At 39.4% G+C, this 17,958-nt stretch overlaps 1 protein-coding gene across 1 annotated transcript; it reads left to right on the top strand.

Annotated features, from left to right (window-relative positions):
- The first annotated feature begins 1,927 nt into the window (after positions 1-1,927).
- ddx54 (DEAD (Asp-Glu-Ala-Asp) box polypeptide 54) lies at positions 1,928-11,392 on the top strand. The gene is made up of 20 exons (XM_014997829.2): positions 1,928-2,530; positions 4,005-4,131; positions 4,260-4,330; positions 4,414-4,602; positions 4,734-4,783; positions 4,876-4,917; positions 5,013-5,108; positions 5,812-5,933; positions 6,016-6,077; positions 6,509-6,640; positions 7,599-7,809; positions 7,903-8,034; positions 8,129-8,350; positions 8,458-8,531; positions 8,620-8,829; positions 9,989-10,134; positions 10,227-10,340; positions 10,446-10,553; positions 10,663-10,751; positions 10,857-11,392. Exons 1-20 carry the CDS (start codon positions 2,411-2,413, stop codon positions 11,111-11,113), a joined length of 2,574 nt encoding a protein of 857 aa, XP_014853315.2. The 5' UTR covers positions 1,928-2,410; the 3' UTR covers positions 11,114-11,392.
- Positions 11,393-17,958: the final 6,566 nt, after the last annotated feature.

Below are 17,958 nucleotides of genomic sequence, written 5' to 3'. Positions count from 1 at the left end.
GCTCTTTATGTTTCATATGTGTTTGTACACTCTATTTAATAAATTATTGGGATCTCAAGGGCTTTCTGTTTTGTAAGCGGGTGTTACTGAGAGAGTCAGAGGCTGTTGATATTCTGCTTGACGTTTCATTACATGAATAAAAGAGATAAAAGGGAAAGAAATTGTGAAAATGTGGAAAAAAAGAAAGAAGGAAAAGGAAAAATAGGGAAGAACAAAAAACTGAAGAAGAAAAGAGAGAAAGAAAAAAAATGAAGAAAAAAGATAAATGAAAATATGCTATTTTACATTATACACTTGGAGTTTTGTCCCAAACATTAAGAGTTAAGACTTCAAAGAAATGACTGAAGCGGTTCACTTGAAGTTGAACCAGCGATTAAGACAGGCCAGACCTAGTGTAAGAAACTGAAACTTGAGTTCATGCCCGGAACTGTGGAAACTGAACTGGGAGTACATCGGTGCCACCATCTGGCTTTTTTTTTTTTTTTTTTTTAAGACGCCTTACTGAAACAACAAACCTCCCATTGCAGCCATATCTTAATCTCCTCTCTTTTTAATCCCTTACATTACCTATAAGGACAACACAACAGCTGGCTGAACCACTTTCCTTACAGCAAACCCTGCAGGCCTTTCAGTTTCTGAGCAGGTCTATTTTTTTACTCACTAAGAGAGTGTATAAATGCATTTAGCTTCAAGCTGTTACCATGGCGCTGTCTTATTTATTGTACATCAGCCTGCTGGCATCAGGCAGCAGAGCACACATTTTGGCTGCTATAAACATCTGTTATCATCCTGACAACAAATCTTTACTCAGAGATTTGAAAAAGTTAGCTTCAAGTGTTTGAAACCAACTTAAAAAGATAAAATGCAGAATGTTTTAAGCCAGTCAAACCAACACAGAACATTTGCAAGCATTAATTGTCCAATTAAATGCAATTCATTGCTCACATTTTATTTTTACTTCAATTCTTATATAAACCCAGCAGCTAACCATGCATCCTCATTAATTTCCACATGATTACATTATTTTTCAAAAACATACTAATGGCAATAAAACTAATGGTTTTCAGAATAAAACAACATGTTACTGAAGTGCCCATTTTATGCTGCAGGCTTGCTCAAACTGCAGAAACAAGAAACATAAATGCAGTGCTTCAGTTTTGACCCGCATGCAGCTTGCAGTCTGGTTGGATATTTTCAGTCACAGCTGTCTGGTTAATATTTGGGACTGAGAGAGTTCTTTTTTAACACAGAAAGATGACAGCAACTCGATGGGGGATTATAAAATATTGTTTTATCCAAATGTCTGTATTTTTCTCACAGTCTTTTGTGATATTAAAGTGTAAGTATTATTTTAAATCAGGCAAGTTCTTAAGCTCAGAGACACCAATCTTGGATTCAACAAGAAATCCTGCACATTTTTTTCCTGTGCAGAAAATCTGTAGCTTACTTAAAAGTGATCTGGGCTGAATTTCTACAACTTTTTCTCATAATTTAGTAGGAAAAAGGCGGCCTTGAAATCGGCCAATAATTACCGATAACGCTGCCATCAATATTGAAATTCTTTAGTACAGACGCTACCTCAGCATGTTTAAGATAGGATGCCAATAAATGTAGCCAACTCATCCAGTGTATTTGATGGAAAAGAAGCAAATGACTCCAAGCACTGAGGACTATCCATATAAGGAAGGGAAATCAGATTTCAAGGCCATTACCTGATTAAAAAAATGAAAAATGTGTTGCAGCCATCATCAGAAAGTTACCCAGAATGCTGAGGTGGAGGCGACATAATTCTCTTGATAGTCTCAAATACTTCAGAGTTTTTCTTGCGACAGAAATGAGATGACCAAAATTAGAGGACCCAACCAAACCGTTCACTGCCTCATCATAAGAGAAAAGAAGCTTGACGTACTCAGAATGGACAAACCTGTGGACTGGCACCATCTTCTGCTTTTTGACAGGAACATAAAGGGGCTTGAGTCTGACCATTTAACAAAGGTGAAGAAAAAAATAACAGAGCCATAACTAGTTTTGTAAAGGTTGAGAATGGCAAGGCCTCATCGCTAGCGCAATTTATAAAACTGAAAAGAGAAGAGAACTTAAAAATAACAGAATCGCCAATAAAACACCTGCATTTAAAACAAACTTGGAAAAAAAAAAAACGCCTGTGACAAACAGAGGCGGACACTGACCAGCTTCCGGCGATGTGAACGGCGCTTAACCCTCCGTGGCAGTAGATGGCGACGTCGAGCTTCGAGCGACAACAAAAGCAAAAGAAAGCTTTTACTTCCCCACGTGTTCAACGTGTCTACTAGGAGTGACATGGTGTAGGGAGAAGAACTAAGCTGTTTTTGTTTTTTCGTAATCTGTTTATATATTTAAAAGCCGACTGTAGGGACATCAAAGTGGCAGTATGGCTCAGAGAAAGAAGAAGCTGACGAAGAAAAAAAGACATACGCCTAACAGGGAGCAGGAGGTTGACTCTGATAGTGGAGACTTTCAGCTGGCTGCTGAAATTAAAGACGATGATACTGTAAGTCACAAGAGTTTTGAACTACTTTTCCTAGAAAAATAACCAACATGTTTTCTTCATCTAAATGTATTCATCGGTTCGCTAGTGGCAGCATGGCTGTCTATACAGATAGAGGTATGGAGCAGTGGTACAACATTTGACTGTAGATTAAGAGGTCTCCGATTCAAATCCGTTTGCCCCTTTCTATGGTTTTGGTTAATTATCATTAAATTACTACATGTAGACTTGTTTACCGTTTCAATGTGCAATTACGCCATTGTTGTCCTCTGAAGCGATACCCGCGTTGACTAAACACAGCGACACATTTTTTTTTTAGCCACTATAACCTCCTTGTAAACAACATTTTACTCGATCACCTACAGAGAACGGTAAAGTACAAAGCAGTTACTTAACATTAAACTTAGTTTTCACCGTTTTAAACAATGCTTACTCTTTATATTCACCAAAACATGGCAGCAAATACCATTTTCCCCTCAAGGTGACTAAAATAGTAGTGTTTGAATCCACAGTCTTACAAAAATATTCACACCCCTTAGACTTTTTCCACACTCCAGTCACAAACTTCAAAGTATTTCATTGGGAAATACAAATGTGTTGTCAATTTGTATTATGCTTCAGTTAGTCTATTCACTTTGAATGTTAATTTTTTTAGCACTTGCAGCTGACTTGTATGCCTCTACCAGTTTTGGACATTTAGAGACAGAAATGCTTGTCCATTCTTCTTTCATATTTGAGAGAAAGTGTAAGCCAATGTAAATGTATTTTTAAGGCTTCCCAAACATGGCAAGATTTAGATCCGGGTCACTTTAGCGTACGAGTGTGTTTTGACCTATACAGTCATTGGAGGGTCAGTGTGTGCAGTACTGATGGTTACAAAGGACGAAATAGTTAAAAGGATACAAACTTTCAATTATCCAGACATTCATCATTTGCATTGATACATTTGGCCAGTTGGATGGACTACCCTCAATGTCCATCTTTGATTCACATTTCTGGTGGATGAGAAGCGAAATCTAATGAAGAATGGCAGTAGAATGGTGATAGAAGAAGTGAAAGCGTCAGGAAAGTTTGGATTGATTGCTGAATAAATCCCCACAGCATGATGCTGCCACTACACATGGATGTTGTGTTGAGGGCTATATGCAGTGTCAGTTTTCCTCCATGCATTGTGGGTTGCACACAGGCAACCCACAGTGTGTGGTTAGATCAGGGCTCAGTACGACTGCGTGCTTCACTTTTTAGGTTCTTTTATTTGTTCAAAAATATTTGTAAAAAAAAAACACCCTTCTTCTTTCAGTCCACTGTTTTACTTTGTGTTGATTAATCACATAAAATCCCAATAAAATCCATGGAAATGTGAAGTTGTGGCAGAGACAAAAATGTCTCAAGTGTCCCTACTATAACAACCACGCTGTGCCTTGTAATTCAGTGTTATCAACTAGTGATGGACATGTTGTCTTGCTGATGCTAACAGCCAGGGAGGAAACTGCCACGCTTCCCTGCGGTGTCAGACTGCACATCCGACGTGGAGCCCGACACCAGGGAACTCGTCCGAGCCCAAAACAAGAAGAAGAAGAAGTCTGGGGGGTTTCAGTCCATGGGTGAGTTCACAGGAGGAGCTGATTTTCACTGCTTTATGGCATGTTATTTATTCATTTATTTATTTTTTTAATCAGATTTTTCTTGAGCTACAGTCGGTAGAGTTTCATAACTTTATGTGTAATTCCAGGTCTCAGCTTTCCTGTTTATAAGGGTGTCATGAAGAAGGGTTACAAAGTCCCTACTCCAATTCAGAGGAAGGTATGTCAGTCTTACCTTTGGATCGTGTTGAGAAATAGTTGTGACATTCTTGGCGTTAACATTTCTTCTCTTCCCCTCATCAGACCATTCCTGTGATTCTGGACGGGAAGGACGTGGTTGCCATGGCGAGGACGGGCAGCGGGAAGACGGCTGCTTTTCTGGTACCCATGTTTGAGAAACTGAAGGCCCCTCAAGCCCAGACAGGAGCCCGAGCTCTCATCCTGACCCCCACCAGAGAATTGGCCCTCCAGACCATGAAGTTCACAAAAGAGGTCCGTTTGGCATGTGTTCAGGTTTTCAAGATGGCTGCTGTGTTTTTGTTCTTTTGGTTTGAAACGTGTTAAATGTTAATTAATGTTGAGTAAAGTTTCTTCTGATTTAGTTCTTTTCTTTTGTTATTTAGCTGGGTAAATTCACACGCCTGAAGATTGCTTTAATTCTTGGTGGAGACAGGTTTGTAGCTCCTCATTCGTATTTCGTATTTGTTGTTGTTTTTGTTGTCTCTCTTTAACCGTGTGGTAACAGTAAATATCTCTCGTTTCCAGCATGGACGAACAGTTCGCCGCGCTTCACGAAAACCCAGACATGTAAGTTTTTCAATTTAGCGTCATCCTTCAAATGCTTTTACCAATATGCATGTTAAGAAAGCAAAAAAAATATGAGATCTACTTTCCTCCTGCAGAATTATCGGCACCCCTGGTCGTCTCATGCACGTCATCACAGACATGAACCTGAAGCTGCACAGTGTGGAGTATGTGGTGTTTGATGAGGCCGACAGGTAAATCACAGTTCCTTTCAAAAGTATTCACACGAGTAGCTTTGTTTCACTTTGTCATAGAACAAACCCAACATTCATTGTTTTTACTTGTAATTTTTATGTGATAGTCCAATAAGAATCTATAATTATGAAGTGTTTTGAAAAACCATGTTTTAAAACACGACTTTATTTATTTATTCATTTATTTATTTATATCTCTTTTTTTATTTTGTCAAAATAAAAAAAATAAAAAAAAAAGATATATTTTTATTTTGATATTTGTTTCAACCAGCTGTGCAAATCTGGAAACTGAACCTTTTGTCTTTCCTTTGACTAGACCATTCTAGCTCATGATCAAGCGCTGGGGTGGCCATTTTGTGCAAATTTAATACACAAGCTTCACTGGTTCACATAAACGTAAAAAAATCTATGGTAAAATTTGTACTGATTCTAGTCTTTAAATAAAACAATAAATCTAATTTAAATCTTAAGAAAATCAAGACAGATGATGAACGACATTTTAATTTAAAGTGAAGGTTAATGTAGATCAAGACACCACAATTTTCTACAAAGGCATTTATTTCTCTCTAGTACAGAAGATTCACTCCTTAAATCCACTTCAGGTCAACTGGTGGGACTTGAAGCTAAACATGAAATCTTTTGCAGTGAAAACATTCGACTTTTTTTTCTTTTTGTCCCCCCCCCCGGCGCTCCCGGCTCTCAGGCTGTTTGAAATGGGTTTTGCCGATCAGCTTCAGGAGATCATCCGCAGGCTTCCAGACACCAGACAGACCCTCCTGTTCTCCGCCACTCTGCCCAAACTCTTGGTGGAGTTCGCCAGAGCCGGTGAGATCAGCCGTCTCGCTCGTTTGTGACTCGCCGTCAAATGTTGGATCTGGTTTGGACTGAATCAACTTCTGTCTCCCAGGGCTGACAGAGCCGGTGCTGATTCGCCTGGATGTTGATACAAAACTCAGTGACCAGATTAAGGTAAGTTAGAGACTGAATACGTGAGTCGTTTTCTTGCAGTAGATGGGGAAGCCATCAGTGAATTTTTGTTTGGATGTGTGGCAGCAATTTTTTTTTTCCACCGAGTATGTTGATTTAAATCAGCAGAAGAAACTATTGTTTACAATAAAATAAATATTTATATCCTTTTGTCTCATTAAAAGACATTAATGTTTGAAAAGCTTGCGTTAGTTTGTCCCTTTGAAGTAAGTCATGCATCCACAATCCTAACGTGGATTCATGACCCTCCTCTAATTTTGTCGCCTGACATCGAAGTAGCTCAGTTTTTGTTTAGTTTCACCCAAATTTCTAAAGAAGTCATCGAATGTGATTTTAATCACTCTGCCACGTTTCACAGAGTGAAATGAGTGTCCAGCTCTCCTCAAATGTTTTCTGATCTTGTCGTCCGTCAGCTGTCGTTCTTCCACCTGCGTGTGGACGACAAGCCGGCGCTGCTGCTGCACCTCCTGAGGAACGTGGCGAAGCCTCAGGAGCAGACGGTGGTCTTTGCTGCCACCAAGCATCACGTGGAGTACCTGAACGAGGTGAGATTCACCACCACACCAACTCTGCGTTTGCTCTTCCGTGAATTCATTCTATAGTGTTTGTTTTACGGCCGTGTCTCAGTTTTTGCCTTCGATTTGAGATTGATATCTCTATCTGTTATGACTTTCCTGATATTTTATACAGCATCTTGGAATATTTTAACTCGAACATGGCTTCTAAACTGCCTGGGAAAGCGTTGAATTTGGTTTAAGACCTTTCCAGGCCTGGTTCAATGTGGCAAAAGAACAAAAAAAGTGTTTGGGAGAATGTTTGTATTTTCATCACTCTGATGATGAAAATCATCAGAGTGATGATGATTTTCATTGATGGATACCTCAATACGAATTGAGGTATCCATCAATTCGTCTTTCCGGCTCTTTTCTACTTGTGTCCCTCACTGCAAAAAAACCAGAAAATCTTATTAAGTATTTTTGATCTAGCTAGTTTATAGTACAACTATCGTGCACTTGAAATAAGACAAAACTAACTTGAAAGTAATTTTCCAGCAAGATACAAGAGCTTGTTTTAAGTCAATAATTCCATAATATCGATAAAAAAAGTCCTAGTTATAAGTGAAATAATCTGCCAGTGGAAAGTGGTATTTTTGCCATATGATAAGATAAAAATGTATTTTTTCACTTGCAGATTATTTTACTCATAACTTGTCTTATATTTCAAGTGTATTATCATATTTGCACTAAGACCTAAACCAAAAATACGTTGCAAGATTTCACTTTCTTTTGATCTTTACTTTATTTTCCCTCCATCACTCCATCCATTCCTCAATTTCCCTCATGCATCCTTCTATCTGTCTGTCCCTCTTTCTTTTTCCATCCATCCAATGAAGAATTCCAGCTAAAAAATATGTAAGAACCCTGTTGAAAGAGGGGGGGAAAAAAAAAATCTCTTTGAATCCTGAATACTGTAAAGTAAAAAGTGCTTCCATGTGTCCTGCAGCTGTTGTCTTCAGAAGGCATCGAGTGCGCCTACATCTACAGCGCCCTCGACCAGACTGCCAGGAAGATCAACATCGGGAAGTTTGTGCACCGGAAAGCCATGGTGCTTATCGTCACTGATGTAGCAGCTCGCGGTATAGACATCCCCCTGCTGGACAATGTCATCAATTACAACTTTCCCTCCAAAGCAAAACTCTTCTTGCACAGAGTCGGTTGGTGCTTTATTCCTTGGCCTCATGTATTTGTTGTCCTCAATTATTACTGAAGCTCAGGAGACTGAAGCACCTCTTGTCTCATCCAATCAGGCCGCGTGGGACGTGCGGGACGCAGTGGTACAGCGTACAGCATGGTCTGTCCAGATGAAATGCCGTACGTCTACGATCTTCACCTGTTCCTCGGAAGGCCGGTTCAGTTCGCGACAGCTGACCGCACACAGGGTAAACGTTGTAGACGGCCTTTTGGCTCTTGTGATAAAAACTGTTTGAGGTTTAATTTTTCAGTTTTTTATCTTTTTCTTTTTTTTTCCCCCAGATTCAGACGGTGTGTTTGGACGAGTTCCTCAGAGCATCTTGGACGATGAAGGCTCCCATCTGATCACGGCTCATGAAAACTCGCTGGACCTGCAGAACCTGCATCGCGTCTCGGAGAACGCCTACAAGCAGTACCTGAAGTCCAGACCGAACCCCTCGACAGAGTCAATCAGGCGGGTGAAAAGCACCGACGTGTCCATCATGGCCGTCCATCCGTTACTCGGTCAGTTCGAGGGAGGAGCTTTTCTTAAAAAAAAAAAAAAAAACAGGCTCACGTCGCAGCATGGCCGACATTTAATTTTTAATTGTTTTTTTACATTTTTTTTCTAGGTTCTGGTTTGGAGAAAAATGAGCTGGAGCGCCTTCAGTTGGTCGACGCAATTAAGAGCTACAAGTCCAAATCGGTGAGTTCACGGACGGTTCTCCTTAAAGCAGGAATTTGCTGTGAACTGATGTCTTTAAATGCTGTTTTATCTGTCCTTTCTCTTTTAGACTATTTTTGAAATCAACTCTAACAGTAAGACGCCTGCAAGTGAAGTGATGCGGAAGAAACGGTCAAAGGACAAGCAGGTGGTTGACAAGTTCAACAGGCAGAGAGAGGACGTGGCGGCAGGAAGCAGGCTGCAGCTGTCGGCTCCACCCAGGGCCACTGCTGGTGAAAACGAGGGTCAGGGAAAAGGAAACGAGGAGGAAGACCTGCAGGTAATCAATACAGATCAGCTGACCCTTAGTAACAAAGTAAACTTCATACCTTAAAAGTCAATTTAGCAGCTAAATTAAGTATTTGTGAGCAAATTCTGAACTAGAGTATCCAATCTTAAAGATATTTGTGTGGGTTTGATATTAAGCAACTATTAATTTCACAACTAGGAAATCTAAGAAAACTTATTGTTTTCAGAAGAAGAGGTAACAGAACAGAAAAGGCTGGGTTTAAAAATGTGTTTGCTGTGGACTTGTTTTAATGCCAAAAATAGCAGGATTTTTGTAGCATTGTAAATATTTTATGAATCTCAATAAATCGTGGCTAACGTATAATTATTATGCTCAGATTAAAACAGACTTATAACACAAAAGTATTTAAATTTTTGAACTAGATATGTCAAATCTGACTTGGATCAATGGCAGAATAGTGAAATAGATGAGAATTGCAACTGTCTCATGGTCTTTTTCAGTCCTAAGAAACTGTAGTATAATGATTTGTGGTTCTTTGTTGAAAATTTCATTTTATTTTTTTGGGATCTGGTTTTTGTAAAGGGCATAACACAAGATATGTTTTTTTTATTGCTAAGCAGCCAGACTCTGGGTAACTAATTTTATCTGGAGAAAAAAAAAAACTCTGGAAGATCTGATGAGATTGGATTGAAAAGTCTAGAAAAGTTTGCGATTTGCTCGTATCATTTTCCAGGTCTGAGTAAGTATGGAAAACAACAAGCTGAGTATTGAAAAATGCTCGGGTTTCCAGGCTTTATTCCATTTCATACATTTCTCCAAAAATGACTCTTTTCACATCAACTCACTCAAAAATGATGTCATTTGTCTAAGACTTGCCACATCATGAGTTCATTTTGACATTTTACCCATTAATATTTGAGTTTTTGATTCCTGAATAAAAACCACTCAAAGCTAAAAACACACAGGAGTCAATAAAGGGTTTTTGGATTCAAGACAACTGGAACTTCAGTTCAGACAAGTTTAAGTAGATTAGGGAAATCAATAGGTCAGTAAAAAAAAAAAAAAAAAGATAATCACAGGATGTTTTTCACTTTGGGTTGAACGCACTAAAAAAATAATTACAGCTGCATTTTCATCCCATCTATCATAGCCAGCACTTTGTACATGCAGCTCTCAATGTCTCCACCAGGGGGTGTTCTCAGAGGTGCTCGGCGTTAAGAGAAGGAACTTGCAGGAAGACGGAGAACACCCAAAGAGCAAGAAAAGCAGGGAAACTGGCAAAGACGAGGAGTACTACATCCCTTACAAACCGAAAGACTTCAACTCTGAGAGAGGGTGAGGAGAGGACACGCGTTTTCTTTTTATTTATCTACATTTAAGGTGAAATGTTTTGTATTTAAACACATGTTGTGATGCTCTGTTACCAGATTAAGCCTCGGTGGAGAAGGCAGTCATTTTGAACAGCAGGCCTCCTCAGCGGTCCTCGACCTCATGGGAGACGAGGGCGACCAGTTAAACCAGCACAAAAAAATTATGAGATGGTGATTCAAACTCATCGGCTCTTACACCAAACCTCCCTAAATGTCTCTCACTTGAATATTTCACACTATAATTATTTTTTTTTTTTTTCTTTTTTTAACCCATAGGGACCGAAAGAGGAAACGTTTTGTGAAAGAGTCAGGAAAGGAGGAGCAAAACAAGAAGATCAGAACCGAGAGCGGACAGATTGTGCACAACAAGAAACGGAAAAACTTGTATCCTTTTCCCAAAGTTTCCATCTGTGAGCATGTTACCGTCTCTGTTCTGACCTTCCATCTTTTCAGCTGTGTTATTGTGATGCTATGTCACTTGACAACCTGTCAGCTACGAGGAATGGAAGAAGAAATATAGAGTCGAGGATGCGGGACCTGGTTCGGATGGAGAAACGGGTGGAAGGAAGAGGTCTGCAGGAGGTATGAGGCGTCCTCCCCCCCCCCTTCCTATTTGAAGTGATACCAATGTTATCTGGCTGACAGTAGACAGAAAAAGTTGCACTGTTTCTTTATCTTGTCTTGCAGGTCGTGGCCGGCGAGGAGCCAGCTCCCACCGCCCCGCGGCTCCCCAGGTGACGGCTGGCGGGCGCAGGATCCGATCCGAGCTGAAATCCAGCTCGCAGATCCTGAAGAACCGCAAGCTGAAGCAGAAGCAGCAGTTCCTGCAGGGCGGCGGCATGAAGAGAATCCGCGGCAAGAACAAACAGTGGCTGGGAGAGATGAAGAAGTCGGGCTTCGGGCGTGGAGGCCAGAAGAAGGGCAAGATGAGGAAGAGGCTGTGAGGGAGAGATGGCTGCAGAGGGCTGACTGCACCACCAGGGGCTTAATGGGGAGTTCCACGAATCTCCGTGTTTTTATAGTCGTCATGGTGAATTTTGTGACCCTGAGCTACAGGGGACAGTCTGGCGTGATGAAAACCTTGTGGACTGCGAAGGTTTATGCATCACCATACATACACACAGCTTCCTGGCTCCAGAGAGGGATGATCCAATCAGACTCCTCTAAAACTTGGCTGAAACTGTATGCTTTGATGATAATGGCTAAATACATTGAAAGAGACATCCTGTGTCTTGTCTTCATTAGAAATGTGTAAGAAGAGAGACGTCTGCAAACTGGTGACGTGACCTTTCCTGTTTCATCAACAATTTTCTTTTAACTGTAGAAAGGAAATTTCTTCCACACCATTTTTTTTATTTATTTTTTTATTTTTATTTTTAAGCAGTTATGAGGCACGTTGGCAAAACCTGAAACTGCTGCTGTGCAAGTTACTCAACAGGTTGTTGCTACGGTAACCAAAAAGTTTAATGTCAGAGAGAACAAAATTTCATGTATGTCTGATATGTAGTTTTTGAAATTTTAGATTTTTTTTTTCCCATCCTAATCCTCGCTTGTTTACTACCAACAGAAGCAAACAGACCTCAAAATATCTGGGAGCAGCTCTAGCAGGGGTGAAGGACAGTATGTTGTCCAGATATCAGTTAATCCTCGTGCAGTGATAGCAAGTCTCTGTAAGGCTTTACTTAATATCCCGTCTTCTGTGAAACCGCCGCCCCCCCCTCCCCTCCTCTGTTACGTACCTTGATTATCCCGCTCCCTGTCCTGGGCTCTCTCCAGTGCTGCGGGAGCCCTGCAGGCATCAGGAACGACAGCTTTATCTTCGCTTAGGGTTCCCAGGACCGACACAGCATCCACTTGAGATACGACAAAGAGCCTGAGAATCAGAACACAGCTGCTTGCACAACGGCTGACCGGAGCGCCTTTGGCAGGTTTTTAGAAAGAGCTGTTGCACGTTTAAAATGCGCAGAAAAAAAAAAACAACGTAGAAAGATACCAATGAATGCTAGGTAACTGTAGAAGGATCTATCTACTGGTGTTTTAGGTTTCTGACAAAGTTGCACTTAAGATGATTTATGCAGCATTCTTACAGTTTTGAGTCTACTTACACTATGTCTATGATTCAACGCCATAAAATGACTAGATTAACAAAAAGAAGTGCTGCAGGATAAAATGAGTGCAAACCAAAAGATTTTCTAGGTTCTGAATTATTCAGAAATGGAGCTGAAGAGCATTGGCTCATTTTCATAAAAACTGGCAAACAATAAAATAACTTGGAATAAAATAACTTGGCTTTACAATGTTAAGCGAACCCTGCGTTCATTTAACTGTTCCAAGTTAACTGTTTACATACAAACAGTGCAGAGATTTTTTTTTCCCACGGCTATCGCATTAATCTTAATCCATTGTCAAAGCAACTGTCTGTTTGCAGATATGTGTGCACGTGTTTCATTTTGTTTCCCGAGGAGCCATCGCTGCAGTCTGGCTCTCCTCCCTCCTCCGTAGGCTCCCACCGATGATAAGATTGCCAGGCTGTTGCTCTCAAGGCAGAAGAGCACTTGAAGAATGACAGAGGCAACACGAATGACATCTGCCGCTCCACCGTCCGCATTTTTGCATAAACATTAATTAATTTAAAAGTAGGTAATTTCTCACAAATATTACAGTGTGACAAATTTTAAGTTTGGAGTATGCTGTAAGATAATATTTGCCTCCTTGGAGATTTTACTAGTTTGAAATTTTGAGACACAAGATGACGTTTTAAAGTGATTTTTTTTTTTTTGTTGTTGTTTTGTTTTTTATAAATCCACCAGTCCAGTTCAAAGTAAAAAAGTAAATACCCCTTAAATCTAATTACTGGGTGTGCCAACCCTGTAATGAAAAATACTTAAATTTCACAGGGAGTAGGCTAAAATACCTCAAAAACAACACGCCATGCCCTGAGCTAAAGAAGTTCAAGAACAGATGACAAACAATTATACAGCTCTGGAAAAAAATTAAGAGACCACTGCACTGAACCCCACTGAACTCTTCCTGAGTTAAAACGTTAGTGTTGTCGTTTCTGAATGAGTAGGGAACTGTTTTCCTCGCAATATTTGAGGTCTGAAAGCGCAGCATCTTTTCCGTTACTTTGAGCATTTATCGTTGTCTGCAAATAAGCACCAAATGTTTGCTTGGAATTTCAGAGACATGTTGTCAGAAGTTCATAGAATTACAAAGAACAATGTTAATTTTACTCAAACATACCTACAACAAGTTAAAATCAGAGAAACGGATCATTTTAAGTGGTCGGTCTCTTAATTTTTTTCCAGAAAAGATTATAAAAAAATTATATAATTTAGAAATATATATAAATATGTCTAAATTTGATATATATGGCATTCACCCATGGGTGAATGAAAAAAAACATTTAACTAAAGATTTGATAATTTCCAACACTTTCAGTAAAGTATTTTGTGACAAGACAACAGTAGACTTTTCTAAAGGTGTGCATCACATTACATCTGGTGTTAAAAAAAATAAAAAATAAAATTCTCGGGACCTAAATGACTTGTATTTGCTGGAACCACAAATCCTGAAAGAGAATGTCCAGCCATCAGTTTGTGACCTTAACCTCAAGCGCACTTGATCCGAACTACTGCAGGAAGTCATTTTGTTTTTGTGACTGGGTTAACAAAAACAACATGGAAAAACTCTGGAATGTCCTGGTCAAAGTTAGGACCTGAGCCTAATTGAGATGCTGTGGCATGCCATTCATTCTTGAAAACCCTCCAGTGTGACCAAATCAAAAATAATTCGGCAAAGAAAAATGGGTCAAAATTCGACCTCGGCAATGCAACAGAGTCATTAAGTTGAAGCTTTTTGGCATTTGCTGCTGCAAAGGATGGCACAGGCTTTTTATGAGAGTAGGGAATGTGTAGTTTTTCACTTGTATATATATATATATATATATATATATACACACACACATAAAAAAGTGAAGTAGTTACTTTAAAAAATATGTTGTAAGTACACAGATTATTTAATATTTAATATAATATTAAAATTCACTTCACAATCTAAAACATCCATGTTTGTTTTTGGCCCCTTGTTTTCCTGGGGGCCCTTAGCTGCACCTTTACTTGCTTGTATCTTGGTCTGACAGCAGAGAAATCTGTGTGGTGCCCTTTTGGAGTGGATGGGTGGAGCTGGATATTGTTGGGTCAGAAACTGGTTAGCTGGGTTTATTGTCAAATTATAGAGCAGTGGCTTTGTTTCAAAAAAAAAAAAAAAAAAAAAAAAGAGATTGTGAACAACCTACCATGCAAACGCTCAAAGAGAACCCTGAATTTAGCTCAATCAAAAAAAAAAGAAAAAGAAAACAAAAAAGTTTGTAGTTGTTCCAGGAGGGTTGTCCCAGAAACTCCCAATTAGAAAGCAGAAATGACTATAAAGGTTACGTTGGCTGTTACAAAGTTACGGTGAGGTTAAAATGAAACCACACAGAGAATGTGATCAGATCAGTTTGAATTCATAAATCTGAACCTGACCTGATGAGGTGCGATCAGATGAAGTTCAGAAATCATGGCGAATAAACCTCTTATGATCAAAAACTTTAAACGTCAGGCTTTGGACTGCGCAACAAACCCAAAAGTTCTCCACTCTAATTGTGAGAGGACTATGTATTATCAGTTATTGGTTTAATACGTTTGGTACATCTACTGCTGAGAAGAAGATGATGCAGATTTTAATGTCAACAGCTTTCTAATAACTTCAGGTTATTTAGATTACTATGACATAAAAGCGATCTTATTTGAATCCTTAAAGAAATCTTTTGGCTGTGATCTCCTGCGTCTGTCAAGCTGTAAATCTGACCACACCATATAAAAAAATGAAAATTCACTTCAGCAGGGACTATTTGGTCTAATACAAGCAGCGGTGTGTGCCACGAAGGGAAACCCTACCAGCACGCAAAATTGATCTGTTTTGCTCCCCTTTTTTTCCCCCCCAGTAATCTTCCAAGCACAATCCTGTTTTGTGTCTTTCTGACCACAAATCCTGCTCCGCGCAGGCCAAGCAGAACAATTACTGCAAATACGAACAAGCGCATTGAGTGAAAGCTACTTAAAATGAGCAACATGAACCTACGGAGGAACTCTAAACACCGCCAATAAGCCTACACGACACACAAAAGTGTATGTATTTTTCTCAACGACGGAGAGGATTTAATTTTTGCGAATGAGTGAGGCTACACAGGTTGGGGCTGTGAGTTGCACTGAGAGGGAAAACATGTTGGCATGCACATCGGTCCAAGGGTTTAGGATCAGAGGGGGTTATTTTTGGGGCTGCTCGGTCAGAAAGCCCTTATAAAGAGGTCTTCTCTTGGAGGATGGAAAGTGGGTTATCAGCTCCACTGTCGCTTCTCGATGGGGCCAACTCGTTTGCATCTAGTCAACACCTTCCACGTTTCCCTCTCAGACACAGGAGTCACTCCATATCTCCCTAAAGTGTCACATGGTCTTCACCTGTTCTGGTTATTGACTAAAAAATAAACAACTTATAGTTTCGCCAACTTTAAGCTGCTCTTTTCCGCTAGCCAATGTGCAATTCACAGCGACTGTGACAAGAGACAGAGTCGTATTTCTCTAATCTCCTTACAGTTGGCTGTGCATGATGTAAGTGCATTCTTGATTAGGGGCTACTTCGTCCAATTCGGACTATTAATACATTCTCATTCTTTTTCTGCAAATTATTTCTGGTTGCTTGTCGAAGGAATGATCAAACCCCCACTCTCTTTTCAGCTTGAGTGAGATGTCTGTCTCCTTGTGGCTGCACACTTCATTTATCTTGCCCAGGATCAGAGAAACATTGGAAATCAAAAATAATCACTGAGCTCCAATGCATTAGTACGACTTAAGGCTAAAATGATGCAGAATCCTTTAAGAAAATGGCCACTCCAAATAAATATTAATTTGAAATGCCCAGGAAAATTAATTTAGGAAGAGGAGATTTATGCAGAGCCAAAAATGCACTTCACCAGTATCACATCTCACCAAATAAATATAACAAAGAATGAATGATACAGAAAAAAAAGATGTCCATCACTTTCGTTATATATTCTGTTCTGAAAAAGAATTTGTATTTGATAATAGTATAAATATTTACAATTATTATTTTGATGTAGCTTTGTTAACTTCAGATTCATAGGTAAAATTATTTTATCCATCTTTAAACTCAGTGGAATACACTTCTTACCAAAAGGGGGCAGTAGAGTCACTGTCTAAAGTCTGACAGTGGCCTCCAAGTTAGTCAGTCAGGTTACACAGGCCTGCATCATGGGTTAAACTCTGAGTGTTTCAGAATGACATTAAAAAACAACGTATTTTTAAGAGTAACATCTTATCTGGAGAGGAAATGCTAGTGTTAATCTTCAGGAATCACTTTCTAAAAAACTTTAGCAAAATTCTCAAACTTATTTGGGATCATTTTAACCTTGCTAGGTGTCGTAGACATTTGGCATTTTTGTTAGTTTCAACAAAGGCAGGTTAGGAGTGTGTTAGTCTGTTAAAGTAAGAGTTTTGATTTGCTTAAGACATTTTTTTGCATTTAATTTCTTTTCTTCCTGCTTCCGCCTTTTCCACTGCACCAGATCCCCGATTGCATGCGAGGTCCTGACCACCGTCACAGCATGGCGCCAAGAGGGTAAGGCTCTCATGTCAGTGTGTGTTTGTGCGTATGTGTGTGTGCAGCAGCAAATTTGGAGGGCAAGGACCCCGGATATGTTGTGGAAGTGTGTAGTGGACAGGGGCCAGACAGGACGTGACCTTCTGAGGGAAGCTCAGTCGGCCTCATAGGCTAAGTTGCCATCAATCAGATCTGATTGTCCCGCCTTCAGTGTACCACTTCAAATTCACTAGAGGATTAAATATGTGAGCCCGTCTTTGCATTGGCTTTTAATGTAAATTACCAACTGATAAACTGGATTACAGCATTAAGAAGAGTTGTAGTTTTTGTAAATGGATGCAAAAAAAATAAATTTTATGATAAATTGTCAACCAATTTAATCAATAAAGTTGTTGTAATAGTTTGCATCTTCAATTAACATGTTATGTTCATCAATTTTCAGAAAAGAATAGTGAAGAAATGCATAAAACCGACAAATACTGACAAGTAGTTCAACAGTTTTTGTTTGCAATGACAAACAAACAAGCAATGAAATGAGGAAAAAAATGTGTGTTAAGGGCACCGAAATGGCCAGCAGCAGCACTGAATATACAAGTAGAAATTGGGCAAGTTTAACGCCCAAACGTGCTGATTATTAAAGTCATTTTAATTATCTAGTTTATTAAAGAACAAGAAAAAAAACTCAAAGCAAAAAGCGGGACTAAGAATTGTTGGTGGTTAAGAGTTTCCCTCCCACTACAGATTTTAAAAGCTCATCTTGCTAGGATGACTCACTGTAGCATCAGCATTGTGGCTACAGTACTGAAAGCATAATCCAGACTTTTGATAAGTTGTTTTAACCAAGTGGAATGTAAATCCTTTCCATCTAAACCACAGCTCGGACATGGCATTGGTGCTAAATTCAAACTTGCTAGCAATCACTAAATCTGGTTTGTTAAAGCAACTGCTCACAGATACAAACTTAAAAATACTTGCTCCAACAGACACTTTATGAACCAGTTGTTATGTATATATTTTTTTACTTTTACTAAGATGACATAATCGTTTACAGTATAACCCACCAACCCTACTTATGGACGGTTGAGAATACTTTATCTAAATGTTTAGAAAAGATTTAATACCAAATGAA

The sequence above is a fragment of the Poecilia mexicana genome, unplaced genomic scaffold, assembly GCF_051168715.1.
Source record: "Poecilia mexicana isolate PSO_F unplaced genomic scaffold, ASM5116871v1 scaffold_12, whole genome shotgun sequence".
Lineage (NCBI taxonomy): Eukaryota > Metazoa > Chordata > Actinopteri > Cyprinodontiformes > Poeciliidae > Poecilia > Poecilia mexicana.
This window is presented reverse-complemented; position numbering and strand designations above follow the sequence as displayed.

Coding starts and splice junctions, on each gene's coding strand:
- ddx54 (XM_014997829.2), top strand. CDS start 2,411: ATGGCTCAGAGAAAGAAGAAGCTGACGAAGAAAAAAAGACATACGCCT. Junction 2,531..4,004: donor AAATTAAAGACGATGATACT/GTAAGTCACAAG, acceptor TGATGCTAACAG/CCAGGGAGGAAACTGCCACG. Junction 6,078..6,508: donor AACTCAGTGACCAGATTAAG/GTAAGTTAGAGA, acceptor GTCGTCCGTCAG/CTGTCGTTCTTCCACCTGCG.